We start from the raw sequence: 26903 nt of genomic DNA on the forward strand, positions 1-26903 counted from the left end.
GATTGCACACAGCAGATGTTGGAAATACAGTGTCCATAATAATTAATCAATTCCTATAATCCCTTTCCCCTCCCCAACTCGCCATTTATTGCTCCTGTAGCCTCACAACCCCCAAGGAAAAGGAATGCGACATCTCCAAGTCAGTAAGCAGGCCATTATATCTTGCTGCCAGGGAATTATACATCCTACTCAATCTGTGCTTAATAATAATAATATTTATGCTCAAGCATTTTCTCCACCAAAAAGGTACTTCCCATTCCATTTCATATGCAGGCCAGAAGACTAGCCCAAAGAGATAAACAACACATCCAGTTTATGAGGCTAACTCTCAGGCCACTGAAAAAGACCAAGGAAGACTAGGCTGTCATTCCACTCATCTACATGTCCTATTAGTGCCATAACTTGGAATATGAGTGATCAATATGGTGAACAAAGTCACTGATTTGCTGGTCTTAGGAGTTGCCCATTTACCAATATCCACACTACTATACTATATATCATGTTCTTAGGAGACAGATGGGTCTGAATTTCAATCCCAATTCTGTAATTTACTAGCAAGTTGACCTGGGGCAAATTAATTTAAATTCATGCTCCAAGTCTTCATTCTCTCATCTTAAAATCAGGGGTGAAGAATAAAATCAAACTCACAATAGTATTAGAAGATTATAAAAGATTGTGAATTTCCAGCCTTCACACTGGACCTGGCAAATTCAACTAAATAAACATAATTCAGTGTTTTCTCTTGCCATTGTCTCAAAGTGAAAAGTAACTTGTCCTGTACCATGCCAGGCCACATGGAAGTATGCAGCAAACACTTTAAAAAATGAACTGTTATGATTAAGAATATGATTTTGCTACTGGAATCTGAGAAGTGTGATCTCTGGCAAGTTACCTTTCTAAGCCCCAGTTTTCTCAAGTGCAAAATGCAAATGAAATCAACTCATGTATAGAAAACACAGTGATTGGCATGTAATAGACACTAAAAATGGAGGCAGTTGATAGTATTGGATAGATTCATTCTTAACTCACAACTATGAGTGTATACTTTCCAGAGGGACTCTGACAAAGATGACATTCTAGGTTTTCCACCAAAAGTATCCAAAGCTCTGCACTATACTTGGTTCCACAGAGGCAGGAAAGCTCTGTCAGGATGGTTAATGTTTGGCTTCTTAAACAAGAAGTTTCCATCTCCTTGGGATTGAAGATATAGTTCAGCTACCTGTGAAGGATTCTAGAAAATCTGACTCCCAGTGGCAGTTCTCACAGTGCAGGTAATGACATTTAGAGAAATAGCAACTATTGTCAATAGCTGCCTGAAAGAAAATCAATCCATTCTCTCAGTCTTCTCAGGTCAGCACTTTGACTGATAAGATCCTTTCTCGAAGACCACTGCATCTGTCTTGGAATATTCTGCTATGCCATTTCTGGAAAAGTTTACTATTCCACTCTGGAGTTTTAGGATGATTTGCCCAACATATTAGGTGTTCTCTGGAATGAGTTTACTCTTTCTGAAAACCCTTTTAATTCTTTTAGACTAAATGAATGCCTCTAGAGAACAAATATCTACAATGTATCAGCAGTACCTGGGTGGTCATAAACTTGGCACATTTCCAAAATGCCTAACACATTTTCCTACCAGTTATTTGTAGTTCTCAAAACAACCCAAAACAAAACCAAAGTAACGCACGTTTCCACAGAATATAAAACACAAAACACACATCTAAAGCACAAGTTTATCAAGTGATAAAAGGATCTGAAAGGTAATATTTCACAAACTATTCTAGTCAAGATGGCTTCTTCATGATCTACTGACAATACAGAAATAACAATAACAAAAAAATTGAATTCAAAGAACACTGGGAAGGGAAGGGAAGGAATGAAACCACATAGCCCTCAGCAGCTAACCCTTGCTTTATCTAACAAAATGGTTTGATCTTGGAAAGTTCCCTATAAATCAATGCTCATTTAAATATTCTTTGGAAAGGCCTTACAAAGCAATCTGTAGTGGATCCATTAGTAAGATGAATATGCTCTCCCATAGACCAACTTCATAAATTCAAATGCTTCAACAATAATACTGGAAGTGAATTTTGTTATGACCCTAGAGACCCTAGCCCAATACCAAGATGGACATCATGGCACTACACTGGCACCCTGCTCTTTTAATGCCCAGGAACTGAAAGCCAAAGCATAAATCTTGGAACACAAGGAATCACAACAAGGAGGCTGTGTGCATGGCTCTGAGATTCTCCTCCCTGCTCCATTGGTTTCAGTAAAGTTCAGCTGATAATAAAGGAAAAGCCTGTCAGTTACCAGAACACACTGTGATGCTAGAGGAACTTGCACACAAGCCAGAAAATGCCGCCAATTCCCGAATCCCTGGAAGGACTAGCATGTTCACTAGTCCTGCCAGCACACTCTCAGGGGTAACAAGTTCGTACCCCTGCCTAGTGAAGGACTTTCCTGAAATGGAAAAGGAATGGAAACATGCTGAGGGTCCATGACAAAAAGGCAGCAACAAAAGATTTTTTTTCCTGTGGGGGGCAGTGTTTTATCATTACAACATCAATTTCATAAAATTAAGAATGATAGAAGCTTTTTCAGAAGCTTTTTCAGAGTTACAAATGTTCTAATGTGATGAACAGCTTGCCAACATAGGGGTAAAGCAAGCTGCTATTACTCAAAGACATTTTACTTTTGGGATCGTTCCTAGAGGGGCATTTCATTTGGGTGACATATTTGGAAATGCTGCAGTAAAGACGACTTTAACTACAAGACTAACTCACACCTATAATGCACCAGGGACAGACAAGGAAACTCAGGAACAATCTCTAAGTGTTATGCCAAATTGGGTCCCAGACGTGGTGGACAGTGGTGGGAAATGAGCTAGGATTCAGAAGGCCCATTTGAACGTGGTGGTCTTGGCTGATGGCTGGTCTGATGAATGACAAAGATTCACCCAAGCTGAACTGTCACCACCATGAACAATGAAAGTACAAAAATATAATTCACTTTTATTGATCACTTGCTATGTTCTAGGGACTATAGTTAATGACTCCTTAAGACAGCCTGTAAGTTCAGTCCTGTTACTGTGTCCTGTTTTTCCTTCATTTGCCCAAATCACCCAGCGAGTATCAAAGATGAAGTTCAAAGCCAGGTTTCTTGACTATTACTTTAGATGTTCCTCTATAGCTGTCTCACAGGAACTACTGGAGAAGATAAATTCTGAAGGACTTGCAGAATAGCATGTAGAGTGTTTTATGCTGCAGTTAATTGCACCCAGCAGAAGGCACAAGTAGAAAATGATATATATGAATGGATTCTCACAGCTCAGAATTAAAAATACTGAAAAATACAATCAGCAAACCAAATGTTTTTAACCTGAAGTAACCTGCAAGCAAATTCTATATGGAGGCTAATTGCCTTGATAAAGTAATGAATCTATTGTTCATTCTGCATTTTAAAATTTCCATTAAGGTAAAACAGCACTCAAGAGACAGAGCTTATTGTGTAACGCATTCTGTAAAAGCCTCTTAATTGTAAGATAAACATGACCTGAACAGCGATGTGTAACTCACAGTATGTTCCAATTTTGAGAAGTATTCTTTTGTGCATTAAGAGGTAGCAGAGAGTTCTCGAGTTGAAAAGCAACCCTCTCGTTTCTAAAATGGCAGCACTGCAGTCTGCATTTGAGAAACTGGTATTGGGCACCTACTATGTGCCTGGAAAAAGATCCGAGTCCTGTGCAATATGGAAAGATAAACCTTTTGATCATAGTCAAGCAGTGAGGATTCTGAAAATAGAGACACCTTGGAAAGTGCTGGGAAATTGAAGGGGAGGCACTAATCCTTAGAGGATTTCAGGGGGAGTGCTGGGAAGAAGTCTTGAAGGCAAAAGCTGATGTTGGAACTGAGAAGGCTTTCAAGGGTTTTAAACCTGACCAACTTGGAACTTACAGGAATGATCTGTGTTGTCCACAGTAAAAAAAAATGTGAAAGCCACAAAGTTAAATAAAATCCCAGAAATGAAGATACTCAATAAATCGAACCTGCTTTTTATGAACAGATTTAATGGCATCTATCAATTCATGTATGCATATGTTAATCTATAAAATATTAGTTTTAACAATTCTTAAAACATCATGTCAAAAGCTTTTTGAGCATATCTAAAATACATATCTAAAACATGTTTCTGATCCTAAGTCCCAGTGAGATGGGCATGAGTCCATCTGAGTGTGGCAAACAGTTGCTTTAAACACTCACTATTGGAATGGTTGAGGCTGCTGTGTCAAGTTATAGTTTTAACCCAACTGGGTTCCTAACCTGAATTCATTTAGCTTCAGTTATTTCACATCTACAACTGGGAAAAAATACCAACATTACAGGGTTTATCTAGAGACTCAAGAAACTTGACGTGTCTTTGGCCTAGACTGGGTCCTCAAAGAAGTACTGACATTGATGTACGCTAGTCCAAAATCAATGTCAAATGGTGGGGTTGAGGTGAAGAGAGAGAAGATACAGATTCTGCCTTCAGGCCATCTTCCACAAGATTCTATGATTTTAATTTAAACTGGTAAATCACTGTTTTTCTGGCTTTTCATTAAACTGTTCCACCCCCTAAAATACCAGCATTTGAAAGAGTTGAAGGAAGGTAAAAGCAGTGCTCACCAAAGACTGGGACTGATTCTGTAATGACAGGCTACCACCTAAAAGAAAATTGGGGAAATGGGAACTCTCTAAACTTTTAGCTAGGGAACTAAGTATCTCACTACTGTATCTATTGCTCACCCAGGAGTAGGTTCCACACTGGGTAGATGCAAGTTGTTATTGAGTACCTAGTAGTAATAGATAAACACAGGGATGGCTAAAGGGCCCAACTGGATGTCACAAGTACCCTCCCTACAGGTACTTCTCCACAGGGGATACTGTCGTGACACAGTAGGTTCTGACATGAAAAACAGAAAGATAAATGAAAGTTTACTTGGCTTCTTTCAGAATTGCCTGCAACTCGTTCCCATCATGTTTCTGCAAGAGCAGGAGGGACCTTAAGGAGAGCATGATTGCAGAACAGCCCCAGGATGAAGGATGCTCATTTGAGGAGGGATGTGAAGGCGCTGCCTGTGATTCTGAACCAGGAAACAGAGTTGGGAAGTTCAGTGCACAAACTGCCTGTCTACCAATCATTCTCTCATTTGCAGATTCTGACTGGGTGTGATACTGGGATCCTCACTCAGACAAACTTTTCAACAAAATGGTATCAGATGGGAGTTTCTTCACATCAGAGTCATGACAGCATGAAGTCAATTTCAGAGGCAATAAGCAGAGGCATGGAAGTTTACCAAAATTAAAGCAACTCTCTCTCTTCAATCATCCTCAAGGGGGTCCGGAGAGTCTCTCTGATGGAGATAGTAGAGTGCAGTTTAGGAAAGGAAACTCCACGTGAAACACAATTCTCCCATTTTCTAATAGTATGACCTTGCGTAAGTTAGCTAATCTCAATGTGGTAACTAATGTTTTAAACAAAGGCAGCCAAGTATTCAAAAGGTTACTTTTCCCCTCCCCTTAGCCATACCAGCTCATGCTGAGGCTTCACTTTTTGCCAAAAAATAGGCCAAATTGATCACTAGTTTCAGCAAGGAATCTGCAAAAGAAGCCCGCAGCGAACACAATAGGCAATAGGCACAAAGCCCTCTACTTTTGCACACTGAACAGCCAGACAGTAAAAACTTGAAGTTTTGATCAAGTCAGCCATCAGCATTATCAATTAGTCCAATTTCCATTCTGACTGTGCATAAAGTCGTTATGAAACATTCTTCTTGAACGATCTTGAGATACATAAAACAAAAAGTCAGTTTAGTACCCAACCTCCCTGCCGCCCCCATTTAAACAGATAAGGATATGGAGGTCCAAAGAAGGAAAGGACCTTCTCTGAAGTTACATAATTCACCAGGAGTGCTTTATTATTATAAGGGAATGAAAAGTAAAGCTTAAGAACAGCAATCAGAAAAACTACCATTTCAAAGAAATAAATCAAAATATATTAAATTAGCTAAGAGATTCTATAAAATAGCTAAGTCATTTTATTCTGATTATCCTTTGGAATATTAATTGATTTGAACTTTAAAGAGTTCATCTCTTGTTTGTGCCCCCAATTTTATGCCTGGATTCCTTGTTTCCTCATCTCAAGTATATGCTGACTGTGCAAAGGAATCAAAAGTATTGGGACAAGTAATGGCTCATTTTAGAGCTTTTTCAAGGGCAACAACTAGCCCAGTGCCCAACACCAGTTTAACTACTAAGTTACCATTACATAAGTCTCAATGAGTAGATTTTATGTTATAAGCTTTTAAATGTTGAAGCAGATATGAAAACATGCTAAGTACTACAGCTAGGGACATTAGAAGGGCACAGGTCCATTTCTGATATTCCCAGTGTCCACCACTCCATCACCACCAGGAATAGTACTCAACAGGAAAGAAGACAAAGGTGTTCAATAGGACCTCCTTCTTCTGACTGACGGACATAGTTCTCCTTTTTTAAAGCCCTTTCTCTGGATGTTGCATGAAAACCCTATTTATCCTGTCTTGGTAAAATGGGTATTCGGTAAAATGTGTCTTGCATTTATTGGCTCTGCTCTTAGTTAAAAATGAGTAGTAGGGCCCTCCCTGGTGGCGCAGTGGGTTAAAGCACAACACTAAGAAGCTAAAGCCACTTCCGCATGAATTCAATTCCCGCCTGCCCCGGAGGTGACCACAGGGCACGGCAGACCTCTCCTGACCCGCCCGCTGCTCCCCTCAGCAGTGTACTTCGACGATCTGCCTATTCTGCTCCCCACTCTGTCTCTGGTGAAGCCTCTCGCCACCCCTGAGCCTCTGGCCTGTACCCCAGTTCTGTATGCACAAATAAATAACTTTTTTTTAAAAAAGAGTCTATTAGATTACTACTAATTTTTTTAAAAGATTTATTTGTGCATACAAAACTGGGGTACAGGGCAGAGGTGCAGGGGCGGTGAGAAGATTCACCAGAGACTGAGTAGAGACCAGAACAGGTAGATCAACGAAGTACACTGCTTAAGAGAGCAGCGGGTGGGTCAGGAGAGGTCTGCCGCGCCATGTGGTCACCTCCGGGGCAGGCGGGAATCGAACTCATGCAGAAGTGGTGATAGCTTCTTAGTGCTGTGCTTTAACCCGCTGCACCTGCAGGGAGGCTCCTAATATCCTCTTAACTAGGGGTAATCCAAATATATACAACACTCCTTTCAAAAAGCATTTTTCCCCAAAGACCTCCACAATATGTTGCATTGTAAGTCAATTAATACAATATTTTTATTTTCTCATTCTGAAAACACAGAGCCTTTTCCATCTCTGAGGCAACTAAGAAGAGGTATTTGACTTTGGACTACAGAATACCCTGTAGAGAAACTTTTCAATCGCTTTTGCTGGGTCAGTTAACATTTCTTTGGAATCCAAACTGACAAATCCTAGAAGAAAACTCAGCTCACATAGACTGTATATCATATTGTCAACTCAACAGTTTTTCACCACAAAACTGTGTATTTGTTCTTCTTAAACACTAGGTCTCTGATTTAGAAGGAAGCCTTCACTGCTGGACAAGGAATCAATTTCCATAGTTTAACATTAGAGTGCAGTTAGTAAAGCTAGCAGAAAACTTGCTTTATTGAGAACTCTTGTAATGTCATCCCTGATTACAGCATATTAATACAACTCCAAAAGCTGTCAGTTTTAAAACCCTGAACTCAAATGGCAATTTACTTTTAATTTGAATTCCCAGTAGTACAATATTTTAGGCTATTAAAAAAGTATTGACCAAGCTTAACTATATTAAAAAGGACAAACAACAAAAGAAGAAATCAGTTTTGGCAAAGACAAACATTAGATGCATTATGGAGAAGAAAAATCAATGACATCTTTACAAAGACCTTCTCTTTGAGTAGCAGTTATTATGGGATTCATCCATCGTACCATCTTTAAGGGTCATCTAACCACTTCAATGATGTATGCCATTTATTTATAAGGGTATAAGAGATGGAGAGGTAGCTATTCTCCACTGAAATGAATTGGGCTACAAAGTCTACCTATTAAAAGGGATGTATGAAAGGTTTGTATTAAATTAAGTACCTTCTTACTACAGTCTACTTTTCTGTTTCTACTTCCCGAAGCCAATGCCTACTTTCATCACAGTGCCTCATTCTCCTTCTTTCCATTCTAATAAGCCTATGCTCCTCTAGACAACCTTAAGCTATCAGAGTACGAGGGCTTAATTCTCTGCCTATTCTCCCTCCTTAGAAGATCGAGTCTATTTTCCTGGTATTATTACCATCTGATGAATCTTACATTTCTTCCAATGATCTGGAACTCATTGATTGACACCCGGAAGGCAGAACAAAGAATTGCCATATACACAGAAAATTTGGTCACTAAGTTCCATGAATAAATAAATGAATGAAATATAAAATGGATTCAGCAGGAGACATGTGGTAAACTGAGTTATCCTAAACAAAAGCATACTAGAAGATTAAGAACCACCAGCGCTCCCCAGCTGTGTGAGATAATGCAGGAGAGATCAGCAATGTCCAGCTGAGATCAGCAGAACCTCTACACACTCCCTATAGCAGACTGACCCAACTTGCAGACAATGTTTTAGGTCACTCTTTCAGGGTGAGGTAATATACAACAAGAAGTCAGTGATGGACTAATTCAAAGTCTACCTTTCCTGCCAGCCTTTCCTCCTTCAAGGCAGAGCTAGTCGCTTGCCATTGCTGTGTCTTAATAACCAGCAGAATACCTGGCATGTCAAGACAATAAATATCTATTGCCAAACACTTCGATTCTGTGAATGGTGAGTGGAAGGACTGTTAATCACTCACTGCCTAGAATGAAGGCAAATGACTGGCTGAACCCAAAATATCAAAAGTTGTTAAGTGAGTGAGGTCATTGTATCTACCGCTGAAGACACTGCAATGTACCTGTGGTATCCTCTCAGTAGGGATGAAATGAAGGACGTATGTTTGACTGGAGTCCCAATTGTGAAGGGAAAGTGATGTGTTTTAAGATAGCAGTTATGTTCTCCCAAAAAAGAAAAATTAGAAAAAACATTTCGCAAATGATTTTGATTTGCCTAGGGGATATTTTTCACCCCACTAGTAAATATTCTGAGTATATTTAATCAATTTTACACTAAGTGAACACTTAACCACGCACACCAATTAGAAATTTACTGAATCAGTAAACCTCCTAAGTGCATCCAAAAAGCTACCTTCACAAAGAATTGAGTGATCACAAAGGGTAAATGGCTGTAGAGAGAACTAAAGTGCAAAGCTCCAGGCTGGCAGGTCTATCACTCCTACCTTTAAAATGCCATTTGTTCCGAGAAGAGAAGAAAGGAAGGAAGCTGGATGGAGAAAAAGGAGACCTGAGGAAGCCACATGGAGCAGCAAGCCTGTGAGGAAGAAACCGCGCTTGTTTCCTGGTCCTGGACTGACTAAGGCAGATGTGGGTGAGAGACCCGTGGGGAGGTGACTACGGCAGTGTTTATATTGATTTTGATGTTGCTCTTTTCCTCCCAGATTTACCTGGCCATTTCTGACCCTTTTCCATGGGTCCCGGCCAGAAGGTGCTTTAGTCTTGTGGCGGCTTTCAGGCCTTACTTTGGGCCAGTCCCTTTTGGGTAGACTTTTGCCCACGAGGGGATGGGTAGCCTCACGTGTTTGGTTTAGACATTACAGTCTTTGTCTTCTGTATTGTATACTCACTGTACTAAAGTCCCATTTTATTAGAAAAAAAATGCCCTTTGTTCCTTGCTTGCTGCCTGAGAAAAGAAGTAGATTTTCTCCACAGCCAGAGGCAGCCTGCTAGACAAATTTCCTCACTGTACAACTGGCCTGCTTGAGCCCACATTATCCAAAAGAGGGCTGAGATTAGGCTGATCCTTGCTGAGCTGGATCGACCCTAAAAAGGGCCCCAAGAGAGAGCCTGAGTGTGGCCTACTACTCTGCTTGTAAGTGTTTTTCATCAATAAACTATCTTAGTGCAATGTGCGAGCATACACTCACACCTATGAAAGGCATCTAGTGACCATAAGGGGCAATTTTCACTTACCCCAGGGCTTTAGGAAGGGGTAAGAGTCAACAAAGTCAAAGGGGGAGGAGGAGATGGCAGGTCTCTGGCAGAGCTGACAGCCATGTGGATGTCCACAGTCAAGGGTCTGCTCCTAACCCAGTGACATCACCTGTGCTGGCACCTGGAGGGAGGGAGAGAAGCAAGTAACCCAAAAAGGGACATGTTTTCCCTATAATTTCCCTGCATATGCACAGATTACTCACAAAAGACAGCCACGCATTTTCACAGTGTCACGTCATTCCAAGGTGGAATAATGGCAAGCTGGAGTAAGAATGGAACCTCTGAGCTCTCACCGGGAGTGAGAAAATAGGTGTTCTGTATCTGTGTGGACCAGCCTCAGAAGCACAGCACTCCCTTTGGGGAGACAGCTCTTGGCATACACCGCGAAGGCTTCTGGGAGTTCCAGTGGTTCCATGAGGAAAACATGGCTTTGAAGTTGAATTTCACTTAAGAAACCCTTGCACAAAAAAGGGCCATCAGTCAGATGTTCAAATAGGGAATAAAAGGCATGATGACAAATGTCAGGGGTGCTGCATTTTTTCACCCCACACCTACCGCTTCCACTAACATTCCAACCAAGTTGTGGGGCAAAGGAAGGGTCATGGTCCACTGGATGCAGTGGCTAAGTGCACCTTACTGAGAGGCTGAGATACTTCTACAGCCTTCTATGAAGACCAGCTCTCAGCAGCAGCGGATAAGATGGTGCTGAGCTCTTGTTTCTTAACTGGTAGTGATAACTGGGAGCTGGGGTCAGGAAACAGGATGAGCTCAGGCGGCATGTTGACACAGAAGAGACGGGGCTGGGGGCTAAATCCGTGTGGCTTCAAGTCCCAAGTAAGACACTCAATAGCTGGATGACTTTGAGTACATTATTTCTCATCTCCACACTTTGGTTTCCTGGAGTATCCTCCGAACACTGCTGACACCTCCCTCATGGGTTGTAAAGATTAGAAATAATAAACCTGAAAAGATGGTACATAGAAGATGGTAAAATCCAATAACCAAGCATGTCACCAAAGCAGTTTAGAAGGTTTTCCCCAGAGAGACATCACATAGATTCCTGTGATCGCATCCGTAGGCTTATCGAAGGAAATGGACCACTTCCTGCCATCTCACAGCTTGTGAAGTCCAACAGTACAATTTCTTGCCAATAGCCTGTCCCAGTTAGCTGGAACATTTTCCCACAGGCATTAGGTTAGTGCCCACAATGTAATGAAAGTGTTACCATTCTGGAACTGAGGTCTGCAGATACTCTGTGACACCTGTTTTGGAGGTAGGTTAGTGGGCTTGAGATGGGTAAATGTAGCTGAATAAATGTCCTGCCACACAATGAAAAATACCAACCCTGCCCCAGCAGATGCCAAGCATCTGACCAAGTTGAACTTCATAAGAATTTGCCCTGTAACTATTTTATATTGTAAAGTTGGCTGTTGCTCTGAAGAACAATACAACTTTGGAATCTGTTACTTCTCTGACCACAGGCACAGGCCCACTCAATTCTGTGTACACCGTATGTTCAGCAACGTATCCCCGTAAGATGACATTGGAGTAACTGCAGATAAAAATGGTGGTGCTGGCCCTCGCTGGTGGTGCGGGGGGTTAAAGCACAGCATTAAGAAGCTAAAGCCACTTCACAATGAGTTCGATTCCCGCCTGCTCCGGAGGTGACCATATGGTGTGGCAGACCTCTCCTGACCCGCCCACTGCCCCCCTCAGCAGTATATTTATTTCAGTCTGTCTGCCTGTTCTGTTCCCCACTCTGTCTCTGGTGAAGCCTCCCACTGCCCATGCACCTCTGGCCTGTACCCCAGTTCTGTATGCACAAATAAGTAAATCTTTAAAAAAAAATAGTGGTGCTTCCTGGGAGCAACTATGTTGTGGGACAGAACTGCTGATCACTAAGGGACCATGATGACTGCCTCAAGCAGGCAGCATGGGCTGGTTCTACCATTTCCTAGTCAGTTGACTTTGGACAAATATTCCCTTCTCTGAGTCTTGCTTTCTTTATCCATAAAATGGAGAGGAAAAAATACCTACTTACCTCCAAGGATGTAAGGATTAAGATGTTAGGTAAAGCGCTTGACATATAGAAATCTCTGGATAATTGCCAAATATCATTTTTATGATTATTTACCATGGGCTAGAGAGCAGAGTTGCAACAGTTGATGAGAATTTACAGCTAATAACCAGATCTCTGGGTAATTCCTAACTTGCAGAGCCAGGGCGTGTACAGAAGACATGTTAGTCACATGCCCATGGACGGTGGCAATTTTACTGAGCTGAGAAGAAACTAAACGAAATTGGCTTTAATAATTAGAAATGATCTTCCCTGATTTCTGCTGTTACAGATGAAGAAATTGAGTAAAAGGAGATTAGACAAATGACCTGTTTCTGCCTTTTATCTAGGAACACATTCTCTTGCATTCAAATCAAGTTCAGCTGCTCATTCATTGGTTTCACTCTTTTTCTGGCCTCCACAAAGTCCTCGGTTCTAGAGGGGACAGCCATTTTACTGACTTCCTTTTGTGCTGCTGTCCTACCAACTCTAGCCTCAGAGAACTGGCACTTGGCGTTTAGACACTGTGGCTTATAATAACTGCTTGTCACAACAAAGTTGAGTGTGGACAGCATTTTATTCCTTCAAACTGAAGATATCTAACCTATACTGAAATTGCTTTTAGACCATAAACCCACATAAGGGGCAGGAACAGGAAAACTAAGTGTGGATGAAGCCACAGAGGGGAAAGTTGTGGGGACCAGAAAAACCAGGTGCAAACCAAGGCATGCCATTTACCCAGGAAGTGATGTCACCTGGCCAAATTTTGTGGCGCTCATCTTTGAAATGCTGGTAACAGCTCCTCCTTGAGAGGTTTCCTGTGTATGCCCTGTAAGGGGTTGCACCGTAGCTAGAATTAGCACAGTAGAATCATGCTCTGTCCCTTCCTCCTTCCAGCCACTATCCACTGTTGCTTCCAAAGCTGGACATGCTTGGAGGTTGACCTGGAGCTCTTCTGAAAATATGTTTCTTAAAATAGTTGGAACTCATAAGCAGAAAACTGCTAGTACGTGAATGGAAGTGAACAAGTGATTCTGAGGTTCTGGAGTGAGTGTGGATTCTGGCTGTGAGGCCAGACAAGGGTAAGTGCTCATGAAATGCAGGATGAACATTGTTTCTTCTATACTTCCCCATGGGCATTGTTCAAGCTGTTTATGCTAATGCACACTAACAAATGTAGAATATTCTATGTGAATATCTGAATAATGCAACAGAAATGATAATAATCTATAAATTAGATAGCAATTAAAATCCTCTCAGTCATGCCAAAGTCAGGCTTGACATACATGTTCTATAGGGCTTTATGCCGTAGCAGCTGGTGAGGTCAAGAGTCTGAGCAATGCCCAAGAGATGCCCAGTCCCTAGTGTATCTCCGGGCAGAAACCCAGGTGAAGAGCTGCATGAAGTTGACAACCACACCCCTGTCCCTGGAGCAGCAGCAACCCAGGAAAGCAATCGCATAGTTCTCTGACCCAGCCATACTCTCTCTTTTTCCAACTTCTTTAAGTACACTTACACCTGGTCCCAAGAAACACTCCCACGTTTGCAATCTGAATCCTAGAGCAGAACAAGCGCTGCAACAATCACTTGCATGAAATGCTGTTGGTCACAAGGTGGCAGATTACCACTCTCCTAGGAAGAAACCTGATTTTTTTTTTTTTTTTCTGAAAGCACAGAGTGGCGGAGATGAGGAATCTTCAGAAAGGTGTGTGGTGTGTGTGCTTGGGCACGCGTGTGTGTGATGCTCCTTTATGTAGCCATAAGCTTCACAAGTCATAATCGGGTTGCCTCCCAGTGGTGTTAAGGGGAAGGATGTCCTAAAGGAACTCTGCAGAGTCTTGTGGACTCCACCCCCTACTCCGGCTTTCTGGACTCTACCCTCTACTCCAGTGATTGGAAACTACAACTCCCAGCAGTACCAGGGAGAGAACTGCGAGGACCCAAGGGCAGAGCTAAGCAGGCATTCTGGGACATTGGGGGATAATTAGGGCGCCATTTCATCTCTCCATTTCTTGCTCGGGGAAACGGCTCTCCGGGCCACGTGACTCGGGGCTTTCAGTTAGTTTGTTACCAGAACTCCAAGACAGCCCAGACAGTAAGATATTTCAGTTATTGTTTCCTTTTCTTTTCCTCTTTTGTAAATAAACCTGTTGTTGGACCCTTTTGTGAGCGACTGCAGTACAACTAATTTTAAGCACGTAGGTGAGACCCCACCAACAGGCAGCCCAGTTCACACTGGGGTGCCCTGTAACAGCAGTGCCCTCTGTCACGGGACACCTCCTGAGGAGACCTATGCAGGCAGCATGGTCAGAATTGGAAACTAACAACTGATATCACCCCACAGACCTGAAGCCAAGGTGACTTTTTCCTAAGGCAGCAATTCCACTTGTACTCACCCACTAGCATCACCCGAGATTGTATTCAAGCATGCCCATGTCTTGCACCTGCCCTAGGGGTCTGCCAGGGTGTTTTCTTAGGGTGGCTTTGACCTGAGGTTGGGTTCAGATATTAGTATTATGCCAAAGGTCTTCGGGTGATTCCAACGTTGGGAGCCACGGTTGGGAGCCATACAAGTGAGAGAAAGAAGCCCCACAGGGCTGGTCCCCAGACCTGTGAACGATGTTAGCGAGCACATTTTTATTTAGTTCAGCTGACAGTGTTTTTCACAGCAAGACAGCAAGCATTTCACCACCGAGGGAACACCTCGCTGATTTACATTCCAGCAAAAGCTTCTATCTCATCATGGACTGATAACAACTTCAGAAACAACCCTGAGTCCCAGACCACACTTTGAGGGACATTTCCCTAAAAATAGTAGTGGGGGAGGGGAGAACAGCAAGTGAACAACAATCAGTTCCCAAAGTGTGTCACCTGGCACAGTCTTGCTTTCATGGAAAGACATGCCATGACTGTCCAGGAGGGGGTGGACACTGGGAGACAAGTCAGACCACAGTGGACTTCCTTTCACAAGCACAGGTGACCAGGTTTTCATAATTATAAGGCTCAGTTCTGGAAAGTATCAATTATTTCAGAACAAGTCAAAAAGAGGGTTGTTAATTCCTGTTTTCTCTTCAACCAGACAAAATGAGTCCAAATTTAAACTGAAGAAGAGTGAAACTGGAGCAGAAGATGCAGGGCCCACGGGATGGAGGATGTCAACGGACAGGGCAGTGGGCTTGGCTTCTAGGAAAGAACGTAGGTCACCGAGGTCTGCCAGGATGGATGTGGAAGAGTCCACTGGCAGTGATAGGCAGGTTCTCTTAAGTGGACCAAAGACTGACCACGAAGAGAAAAACCTCACGAGGAGCAGTTGCAACACTGGCGGCCCAGACCAGCGTGGTGACAACGCTGCATCAGCATGGATGAAGGACTTCTGGATACACTGCTAATATCAGTACGTTGATTCTAACTTTCTTAAAAATCAAAAGCGGCACCATACACTGTCACCCACTGGTATCCAGAACTTTCCCAGGGCACAACTACTGTAAACAAATACTTGAGACAGGTCATTAAGAGGTATAGCTGCCTCAGATCTTCACTAATGGAAGCTGCCCTGCAGACACTTGTAAAGCAGAGGCCACTTCTCTGGAAAACATCACCAGAGATGTTTTGGCCATGGCAGGGCCAAAGCAAAGGGAGAAAGGAGGCCTGTTGCTTTAAAAATGATGCGACTGCCAAAGAATGAGGGGCTGTTAGTTTCTCCTGGAAAAGTCAGCCTGGAGACTGACTTCAGAGGCATATGTCTAATAAGAAAATATTAAATGCCCATCCTGGCCTGAAATTTAATTAGTAGTTTTTAAGTACTTCCTTCATCAAATTGTGAGTTTTCCAGAAACTATGTTAATTTCATGTTTGCTGCCATAAGATGAGGAAATAGGAATGAAGGAATAACAGGTTTTAGGCCCTTTACTAGTTTCCTAAAGTTATTAGGACATAACTTGTGGTCTAAGAAATAGTTGATAGAAAAGCTACTTAAGCAGTATAGAGGTGGGGGTGGGGCAAGCATCATCACCATCACCATTCCATTGGCATTGCCAATCACCAAGGCCTGAAGAGTCTGCCTTTAATTTGATATCATCTGGGATCAATTTTTTTTATCTTTCTTGTAACTATGGAGTTAAGTTGCTGTTAACTTCAATGAACAAATAAAAATCTTTGGTGTTATTTTGTCAACTTTGAAGCCATAAATCAAAGACAAGGTGACTTTAAGTACATAGTTATTTTGATAATAATAGATAAAGTCTGGGCCCTCCCTGGTGGTGCAGCAGGTTAGAGCACAGCACTGAGAAGCTAAAGCCACCTCAGCATGTGTTCGGTCCCCGCCCCAGAGGTGATACACATGGCGCAGCAGACCTCTCCTGACCCTCCTGGTGCTCACCTCAGCAGTGTGCTTCGTCAGTTGGCCTGTTCTGCTCCCCATTCTGTCTCCGGTGAATCCTCTCACCGACCCATGTACCTCTGTCCTGTACTCCAGTATTATGCAAACAGATGCATAAATAACTCTTTTTTTTTTTTTTAAAGATAGAGACTTTTTTTTTTTTTCAGTTACCCAACTATATGGCCCGTGTCTTTCTGATCAAACAGGAATATCCCCCTTAACTTCTGTCCTCAAGGGAACAATCTGGAACCCAGTTACATCTTTCCTGAAAGTCAAGACTTTCAGACATCAAGCTATACAACTCTAGCTTTGTGACTAAAGGGCCCAGCACCAGTATTTTCACTTAAATTCAAATAGTATTAGAACCCTTTTATACCCAAAAGATGAATTAGTGTTAAAATAAGGAAGGCAACAACACAGGCAACAACCAAATGGAAAAGGAAGAAAATAAAAAGATTTCCCTCAGAATGTTCATTAAAATTCACCTGCCTTCGTCTGCGCCTACAACTCTGAAACACTGATATTCATACTGGACTCTTATTCTAGGATGAAGAGACCAAGGCGTTATCAGAGTAACAGGCAATGTGCCCATGACCAAGATGCCCCCCAGGCATCTGGCACGGGGTTCCCTGGCTTTGGTACACAGATTTCTAGTCTTCTCCAACACGGTCATTGTGGTTGGATGCCTCTCTGAATAAAAAACAATGGATGTCCCAAGGAAAGTGGGGTGAGTGAGAGTGTGTGAGGGTGTGTGTGTGTGAGGATATCCCACTGGTGTGTATGGAACAGCACTGTAGGTAAGACAATAGATGCTGGTGGACACATCCCTGAGCTGTGTAACATTCTCCTAGATTGCATTAACTCCTTCAAATTTATGACTGTAATTCATATTTGCAATCCTGAAGGCAAATGCTATTGTATGAGCATGGTCCCCAGGAATACGGGAGGTTCCGGTTTTCCTGCCAAAGGAGGTGGGGCTGAGCAGGGAGGAGAAGACAGTGGTGACAACACTGAGAAGGAGGCAGGATGGAGGCCAGAAGGGAGGGAGGCCCATGGAGCTGAGAGACATGTGAAGAAACTGCACTTGCTCTTGGCCCTGGACTTGTTGAAATAGAAGTGGGTGACAGACGCCTGGGGACATTAACAATGGCAGCTTTTATCTTGATTTTGACTTTGCTCTTTTCCTCTCAGACTTGTCTGACTGGTTTTTACTCTTTCTAAGGGTCCCCACCAGCAGGTGCTTTAGACTGGGGGCAGGTTTTCAACTTGCTTTGGGTCAATCCTGTTTGAGGGGACTTTTACCCACAAGGGGACAGGTGACATTAGGTGCTAGATTTGGAAACTATATGCTTTGTGTTTTCTGTATTGCACACTAATTGTATTAAAGTTTCTTTCCATTAAAGGTCTATATTTTTTGTCTTGATGAAGTGGAGAAGCAGATGGCAGAAGTTATTAGCAGGTTGGGCAATAGAGTCCCCTTCTCCCTGCCCTGAGACACCATGAATCAATAATCTATACTTGGTAGATTTCCCAGGCTATCTACTTGCAAGCTAGAATGCCCACTGTGATCCTCTAGGACAATCCTCCAACAACAGTAAAAGCCCCACGACCAGCATTGAGGAAGCAACAGCTACGCTGATAATAGTTTGGCCTTCAGAAGTTACTCTAAATCAGTGATTTCATCTTGGCGCACATGAAAATGTAAGGGGAAAAAAATGAACAAAGAATAAACCTATGAAGATTATACTTTCTCGTGCCAAAAGGCTCCTGGAAAAGTAAGAAATAGGTTTTGGTGATGATCTGCACTCTCCATGTGGCTTTCTTATAACAAAGAGTGTTGCTGGAACTGGGCCAAATATGACTCTCAGCTACTTGTATGTACTTCTACAGCCAAATTTCAGTACTCACATAAGAATGTATCATAAGTGGTTTTTATGGAAATAATTACATCACTGAATATCACGAGTAGTTGGAAGAGAATAAAAAATTTATTTTGGAATTGGCTGCTTAGAAATAGAAACCTGTTTTTGGCAAAGTATAATTTGGCCTCGGAGTATCTTGAAAAGCCAGTGAGATATTTCGATCCTTCTGTGTACTTTTTACATGGATTCTGGGGGCCTGCACACAGTACAAAATATATTTTCAAGAAGAGACAACTGAACAATGAAAAATAATCTACCTGCACCAAATCTCAGGTGGACCCATGCTGTTAGAATTACTTGGTCCTGACAAAAGCTCACCAAACAGAATAAATGCCAAGACTTTGCATAAGATAGTACAAAATCAGGCAGTCCATTTATCAATTTGGTGGAGAATAAAAAAACTAATTCCAGCACTATCACAGCACTCATAAACCTCTTTGACCTAATTTAATCACTTCTGAAACTCATCCAAATCAAACTTTCATTCCCCCTCAAATTTAAATGCATTTTTCATTTTTACTTTGAGGATCATAGAAACAGCAACTCACTTGGAGAGGCAATGATAGCAGCTTGGCACAGTGCAGATCCAACCAGGATGCTGAGCCATGCTGTCCACTGCCTTCACCTGCAGAGGGCTTGGTGGGCAGCCAAGCCCAGGTCAGTTGAGGTCTCATGCTCTTTCAGAGAGTCCACAAGAGGAACTTCCTCTTCAAAAGGTTTCAATGAGATTTCAAAGGTAGGAATGTATAGTAGAACTAAGAATCTATTTGTAATAGAGGGTTTTTATTTTACTAATTCTAACAAAATGTTATAGCAATTAAAAGAGAGAAGTGAAGACTGTACCTTATAGATTTAAAAGCCAGTCTCGCAGGCCCTCCCTGGTGGTGCAGTGGGTTAAAGCACAGCACTAAGAAGCTAAAGCCACCTCTGCATGAGTTTGATTCCCGCCTGCCCAAGAGGTGATGACATGGCATGGCAGACCTCTCCTGACCCGCCTGCTGCTCCCCTCAGCAGTGTATTTTGTCTATCTGTCTATTCTGCTGCCTACTCTGTCTCTGGTGAGGTCTCTCTCTGGCCTGTACCCCAGTTCTGTATGCACAAAATAAATCTTTTTTTTTTTAAGCCAGTCTTGCAAAAATAACTTTATCCGAACACCACTGTACCCTTCCAAACCCACAGTGACTTTGTCTCTCCTGGAAATGCTAAACTTTGTTATCTTACATGAGGTAACCATCATCATTTCTTGGCAATGATTCCTCAGGACGCAAAGTCTCCTTCGCCACTATCTAGCAGGTCTTTCAGATTGTTATCTTACACACAAATCAAGTTCTGGGCTCACCATTAGCTTCTGGAACCTTGTTTGAGAAGGTAAAGTCAAATCATACAGCGTTAACATTCACCCCAGTAAATATTAATGTATAATCTTCTTTACAAATAGCCCATAGTAATAAGGGAGGAAGTATAAGCTTCAATATTCCAGAGGACCAGGATAGCGAGACTAAGAGAAACCTTCAGACTAACAGAAGACAAGTGAAAGGAGACCAGCCACATTAAGTACAATGACCGCCACTCAACGTGTGGCTGAAATGACAGATTGTAAACTCTACACACCCACTAGTAGAGAATTAAACTTAGCCATTCTCGAAAGAAGAGTCCAGCTCTGCTTTCTCATTTCACATGAGGAAAATGATATATTAAGTCAGTTCTTGATTTCAAGATTATTCTCATTAATTTAAACCTAAATTAGTTCAAAATTAATCTGCAATAAAATGAATGCTAATTAAAACCTAGAAAAAGAACTCTTCGCATCAGAAAACATTCATACTAGTATTCACAGTACAGTCCAGATGATATTTTGAAAATTAACAGATCCTGTTAAAATTATGTGTAATAAGAAAGGAATGGAGGGGTATTAAATTTAGTGAATCAACTTTTTTTAACCTGAGTGCTATTAAAACAACTTGAAGTTCTAACCAACAATGTTTGATTGAATTTAACCAGCTGCTTCTTAAATAGCTTATTTTGCTTACTCAAAACAAATTTTGTTTTTCAGGCTGATGTGCCAACAAAAACAGCATTTGTAAAATATAAGCTAAGCAGCATAGAACTACAATACACATACGGCTTTATACTTGTAAATATTTATATATACACATATACACATCTATCGTTAGAAAAAAGAGAGCAGAAAATACGGAAAGCATTATACACAGTAAAGTCATTCTCACTTGTTGAAACTTTTTGCTTCATTAAAGCACGAAATCAAATAATATCTTCTCTACTGAGCCACCAAAAGATTCATTTTACTCACTGTAAAGGGTCGCCACTTACATCTCCAGATGACTAATGGTTGATGTCACAACTCAAAACCCAGAGCAGATAGCTTGAAAAGCAAAGTATGGATAAAACACAAATGCAAGCGCTCTATTCTATTGCTGAAATAAACTGAAACATAGTAAACTGGACACTTCTCAGTTTCTGCCAATGTAACTTGAATACTTGATTTGGAAGAAAGAAGGAGAGACGTTGAGACATCAAATTTTGCTTCACAAACTATAGGCGAGAGTCAATTTGGAGTTATTTCTTCACCTCTCAAACTTTAATCAGAACCACAGGGCAGGCAGTGTTTTCTAGGTCAGAAAGAGAGTCATCAGAGGATACAGATAAGGTTACAAAGGGCGACTTAAAATAGGAACGAGGTCGCCTTTCGAATTGTACCAGAGCATTTACGTAACAGTGTACACCCGCTGCCAAAGGACAGGTGAGTCTGGCTCGCCCAGTGATACTCACTGGCAAACTGTATTCATCATATTTGAGAAGGGGGCGCACGGACGATCTCACAGAAGCACTCACAAGTATTCACCACACACTTTTCAAATGTCACTTTGGAAGTGGAAATGTACACAGATGGTAAAAAAGTTTACCATGTTCTCTTTGGGATGTGAAAAATGTTCTTGTTTGAAACATGCAAGCATGTTAGAAAAAAAAAATGAATGAGTCCACTTTCTGGAGAGATGAGGTACGTTCAAGATAGATCTGTTTCAGGGATTGCAATAAACACCCTAAAGACCTCAATTTAAGTAACAACAAGAAGAGATTTCCAAACCTGTACTTGAGCTGAAAAGAAAAACAAAACTACTCATAGATTCCTGGAAGCATGCATTTCACTATGGCAAAGCACAACTGGGCGTGCATTACATGGGGCCCGGGGCCACTTCGGCGAACTAAGAAGATGAGCATTCTTCCAGCGCAAGGCAGAAGCTGCATGGAGTGGAACATAGGTCGAAAATTTGGAACAATCTTCTGATGAACTGATTTTAGAAGTGCCGTTCCTCAGCCGACTGCTGCTTCAGGAAGGCAAGGTGCATGGAAACAGACTTGGCCGGAGCAAGCAACTTTAGCAGCCAACATGGGCAACGGCATGACACCAACTGAAAATGTTTCAGCTTCGAGAAGCAGGAGGACGCTGGCACTGGGCAGCGATGACTGTATTATACAGTGTCCCATCTGAGACTGCATAACACATTCACCGGCGAGCCAGGGACTCCTATCTATGTCAGGGGCCGAACAACACATAGCACACCAGAGGGCAATGCACAATCGAAAAGAAAGAGAAAGAACGAAGAATGAGAGAAAACAAGCAAAACACGCATCTGTCGTGCACAAACCTTCGGGTTCTGTGTTCTCTTTGTGGTGCACTTGCTTCAGCGGGCAGCAGAAGATTTCGTGACACTTAGCACGAAAGGGGGACTCTTTTTTCTTTAATTCCGCAGATTGGATGGAATCTTGCCGTAACATAATGTATTCCTGTGTGCCAGGGGGGGCGTCATCCAGAACTGTGGTCACCACATAACAAAATGAACTCAAGTTAGAGCTTCATGAAAGCAGCGAATGTCTCACATCAAATCTACTCCCATGGAAGACTAAAGAAACAACATTCTTAAGAAAAAGTTTCCAAGGAAAACATTTAAAAGTTTGGTGATTTTATCTTTAAGCATACAGTGTAAAATAAAGGCCCGGGAAAAACTCATTCTTCAACTTTATATACCTCTATTGCTGCACAGTGAAAACTGAACAGTGTTAACCTGCATCAGAAGAGGGATAACATACATTAATAACGAAACCAACATTGTATCCAAAGAAACACCGTGTGGCACTGTGATTCCACTTAAGATACAATATAAATATTTTCAGGTCAAACTGGCAGACATCCACCCATCAGCAGTGTGTTGATTTCTGTTTCTTGACTTGCTCTGCACCTGGCCAGATATGTACTCAGCCTCATAGCACAATCCAGGGTGCTGCGCTTTACTAAGTCTTCCAAAGATAACTGGAGCTGCTGTAAACCTTCTTCATGGTTACACAAAATGCCACAGTGAAAATAAGAAACTCCTCCTGAGAGCCTAACAATCAACACAGGAGCAAAGACCTACCTGGCTGGGTCATGGAATAGCAGCATCTGGGTTACTCATTTTGGTTTTAAAGATTGACCAAGACGCTCAGCTGATCATTTCTTTATGGACCCTTCAGTTATTTAATAAGGAAGAATGTGAGGTTTCAGTTTTCTCTCACTTCAAAAACAGTGTCTGCTTTTGTAGGGTCCACGGCAATACACTTCAGCCTGATGACCACCCACCAAGTGAGTACAAATTTCATCTACATTGGGCAGAAGCAGAACTGGCCCCACATGGATTTTTTCCTATCACACTCTTCCCAATGAGGCCACTACATTTTGCTAGGCATGAGTCAGTGCCTGTAAAGCTATGATTAATGATGTGCTGACTCATCATTATACTCCCCCAAAGACATACATTCAACATGCACTTAGGAGGACTAATACCACCAGCAAACTTCTAGGCTTTCTAGAACAATGCTGTGCTGTTTGTAAAATAGAAACAGCTTATGGCTGACACTGGATGGGAGCTGAAGCCTCCGGGGTTGGCATTGACGTGGATTCTTAATGGGTTTGAACAACTTACCTACATGTTGGGGTAAAAAAGGTATCAAAACCAACTTAACTTTTAAATTAGCATTAGGAGTTTAGAAAAAATTCTTGATAGAGTGCTTGTCTGCTGAATTGTTGTCTTCTTCATAATTTATCATTCAATTATGCAAGGTAATGAATATTTTAGTCAATTCTCTTTCTGTTTTCCTCTAGCACTCAGCAGCCATAATCAGAAATATTATAGACACATCACCACAGCTTTTCCTGGCAGAGAACTGCCTCCATCTAGTAGAATGTGACTGTAACTTCTTAGAATCTCGTTGTTGAGTGCGTATCTTTCCTATCAACAGCTGCTATTTGAAATGTTTACAACCACTTCCTGCCGTGAGCACAATGATGATAATAGAGAAACATCAAATTCCAGCATCACAACTGAGGACAAATTCTAGATTGACCATCCAAAACATTTAAAGAAAACATCCCCAAACTGGAACACTAAAAAAAAAAAAAAAAAAAAAAGAAAAGGAAATGAGCAACCCCATTTTCACACACTGTATATAAGAAACCATTTGAAGATAGAAGGACAACTCAGGGAAGTGCGACTTTTCTCTAAACCATAGGGGAATTTCTTATTCAGAGACACATGATAAACATCAGTAAATTTTCTTCCATTTTTATTTTTCAATACCAACAATGATGTCACAAACGGGCATTTCTGGAGATTAATGGCTGACCGAAGCTAATAGCCTTTGGCTGACTCTCCTACCATCAGCTTTTCCCAGCTGGTCATTAATTCCCAGAAAACGCCTGGCACTGCCATCATCGTAGTTTAATTAGATACAACTGGTTATCTGTAACATACAACAAAATTCTAGTGAAAGTGACATGCTGACTGATACAAGAACCAGCCCCAATATCCATCATGATGGGGAAAGGATGAAGGTCATAAAAGTGCAGGGATAATTGCTTTCTACAAAATTCTCTATCTCCTGTTCTTTGCTCAAATTGAATTTAAAAAGCAAGTGCAAAAGGTGCCAAGATGAGAGCATTTAAGGAGCCAACTGAGTAATAACTACAGGCACAGAACATTTCCTCAGAAATCGAGAACATCTGGGAGTTAATGGCTCAGCATTGGGTCTCAGGCTGTCCCTATTCCATGCCCCAAACATCAGTTAATTCAGGCAGAACAGGAAAAAAGTCAATCTATCAGTAGGTTGACGCAGAAGTGGAACATGGTGACGTTTTCTGAAGTGGCACTGTACTGGCAACACTTCACTTTGGTCTATAAAATCTCGGACTATGAGGCTATTTGGGGATTAAAACTCGTGTATCAAATTCATTCATTCCCAGGGCTCCTTCAGGGACGAGAGTGGTGGCTGGGTGAGCAAATGACAGCAGCAGGAGTTTCGGGCTCAATTCTATGTCCCTCAAAAAGGGATGAGGATAGAATATCTTGCTTCCAAAAGAAGCTTGCTATAAGGAAAAGGGAGGAAGAATGTAATTCAGTCAGTTTGTTGAAATAGGAAAAAAGGATGGGATCCTTTCTTGACTTAATCCAATGTTTCTCCTCCTTCTAACCCACGACCTGCATCATCTGAAAACCAAACGTCCCTCTATTCATTTGAATCATTTGTCCACTTTAACTCAAAGCCTCAAAGCCTCCTGCTGCCTTCTTAAGAGTAGTTTTATCCCATCTTGGAAGAAGCCAAAAAGCTCCAGTAATTAGGTAGACAGTTGATTTACACAAAGCCTCTTCCTGTTTCAGAAATTGAATTAGATTCTTCAAGTCTAAGAAGATGGGAAGAATGACTCATGTTTGATTTCTGGGCTGTGGGGGTCCCAGCTTTTGAGAAAGCCTGTTGAGGCCCATGACAACAGCTGCCAAGGAGTAGGATTCTTCTGGAAAATGTCACACACGTAGCCAATGCCCTTGGCCTCAATCACGCAGGACACCATGTCAGAAGCCCAAAGCCCCATGATAGCAGTGGACAGAGCACAAGTGCAAGCAAGCCAGCCACACATCTACAGACACACAGACGCTGACAGGTGGCATACTCAGACACGGAGGTGACAAGAATAGCTGAGCTGGCGGGACTAACGGGATGATGGTTATGAGCACGATTTATGAAAGAGCTAGTTCCCCTTATGAAAGGTGTCATATTCACTGAACTCTGACATGGGCAAGTCTGTGTTTAGAATTGGTTTCTCAGCAGCAGAGCTGGACTGGGACGAGACCACCCCACTCCCTTCTAGGCTTCTCAAGGACAGGGTCCGGGGGAGTCATGGTAAGGGAAGAGAGTTTCAGTCTAAACCTGGTAATCTAGCCTTGGTGACTCATGCTCACGGAATTGGTGTTCTCACTTCAAACTAAATAAACATAAAGAAAGCCCCAATCTGTACCAAAAATCCACCTTCATCTTTGATTAAAAAATATAATCCCCAAGTGACACACATTGACAAAATGTTTTAATTACAGAGAGTAACTATCATTTCTCCTGTTCAGAAACTCAAGTTCATATTTTACTTTCTCTTATCAATAAGTAAAATGTTGACACTATCAAAGAGCTACCCACGTATTTACCCATACCACCAGCCCACCATGACAGTCCAAACAAAATAGATATGATTTGACATGAGCCTTTGTCTTCACACACAGGGAAAATAAAGCTTGAGAAAGAAAAGTGCTCCAAGTCACACGGCTTGGACAAGCACCTGGTAGGAGCCAGGTTGGATGAGCATGGCAGCAAGTCACAGGCTTTGCACTCGCGGAGGGTAAGATGAACAGATCGGTTCATTTGTATTTCTTAGCTTAGAGATTCCCCAGTCTGCAACAATTTATGTTTCATTATTCAAAGGCATAGCAGCAACTGAGACAGCTGAGGCAACTGTGTAGACAATGCTGCTGGGGCACTGCACCCTCGCCAGGCCTTTGTCATTCACAAGGTTGGCTGGATTCAAGCTGGAGGTGATCACCTAGCCCTCTATTATATGATGATTGAGACTTTGTTTTTAAATAAACTTTTCACAAAGATGACTAAAGACTATTAGTGATACATGATTTTGAATGAACGCACACCTGAGATCACCCAGGCAATGGAAATGAACCCAGTCAGGGGACCCGTCAGCTAAGGTATTAGACATATATTTGTGACTGTGATAAGCAAATACCTTACAAAACCTAAAACTTGGCAAAAGATACAAATTATCAAATGTCCTCTCATAATGAGGAGAAAGTGAGAAGAAAACAGAGTAATTAGAGTGATTACTCTTCCATGTCACTGAGCACCTGTCATGCTGAAGGGTACATTTAACCATAGGACATGTAAGCTTGAGAACTCCATTTTGCTTCCGAGCTAATTGTCCATCTCCTTATATTTATATTTGAGCTTTGCTACAACAGTGATGCTATCAAAATAACAAGATTAAATGTAAATTAGTAACTTAAGTAAATAATTCACTGAATG

At 41.8% G+C, this 26903-nt stretch overlaps 1 protein-coding gene across 5 annotated transcripts in view; it reads right to left on the reverse strand.

Annotated features, from left to right (window-relative positions):
• FGF13 (fibroblast growth factor 13) overlaps positions 1-26903 on the reverse strand; it is a 411595-nt gene that overhangs the window by 154110 nt on the left and 230582 nt on the right. For 3 of the 5 annotated variants that reach the window (XM_012727162.1, XM_004685847.2, XM_012727161.1), the window contains one exon: positions 22163-22330. The exons of the other annotated variants lie outside the window; for them this stretch is intronic. In XM_012727162.1, the coding sequence (XP_012582616.1) occupies positions 22163-22330 (168 nt within the window). The remainder of the gene's footprint in view (positions 1-22162; positions 22331-26903) is intronic. 5 annotated transcript variants of the gene reach the window in all.

This window comes from Condylura cristata, unplaced genomic scaffold (assembly GCF_000260355.1).
Source record: "Condylura cristata isolate star-nosed mole 26May11 unplaced genomic scaffold, ConCri1.0 scaffold00019, whole genome shotgun sequence".
NCBI lineage: Eukaryota > Metazoa > Chordata > Mammalia > Eulipotyphla > Talpidae > Condylura > Condylura cristata.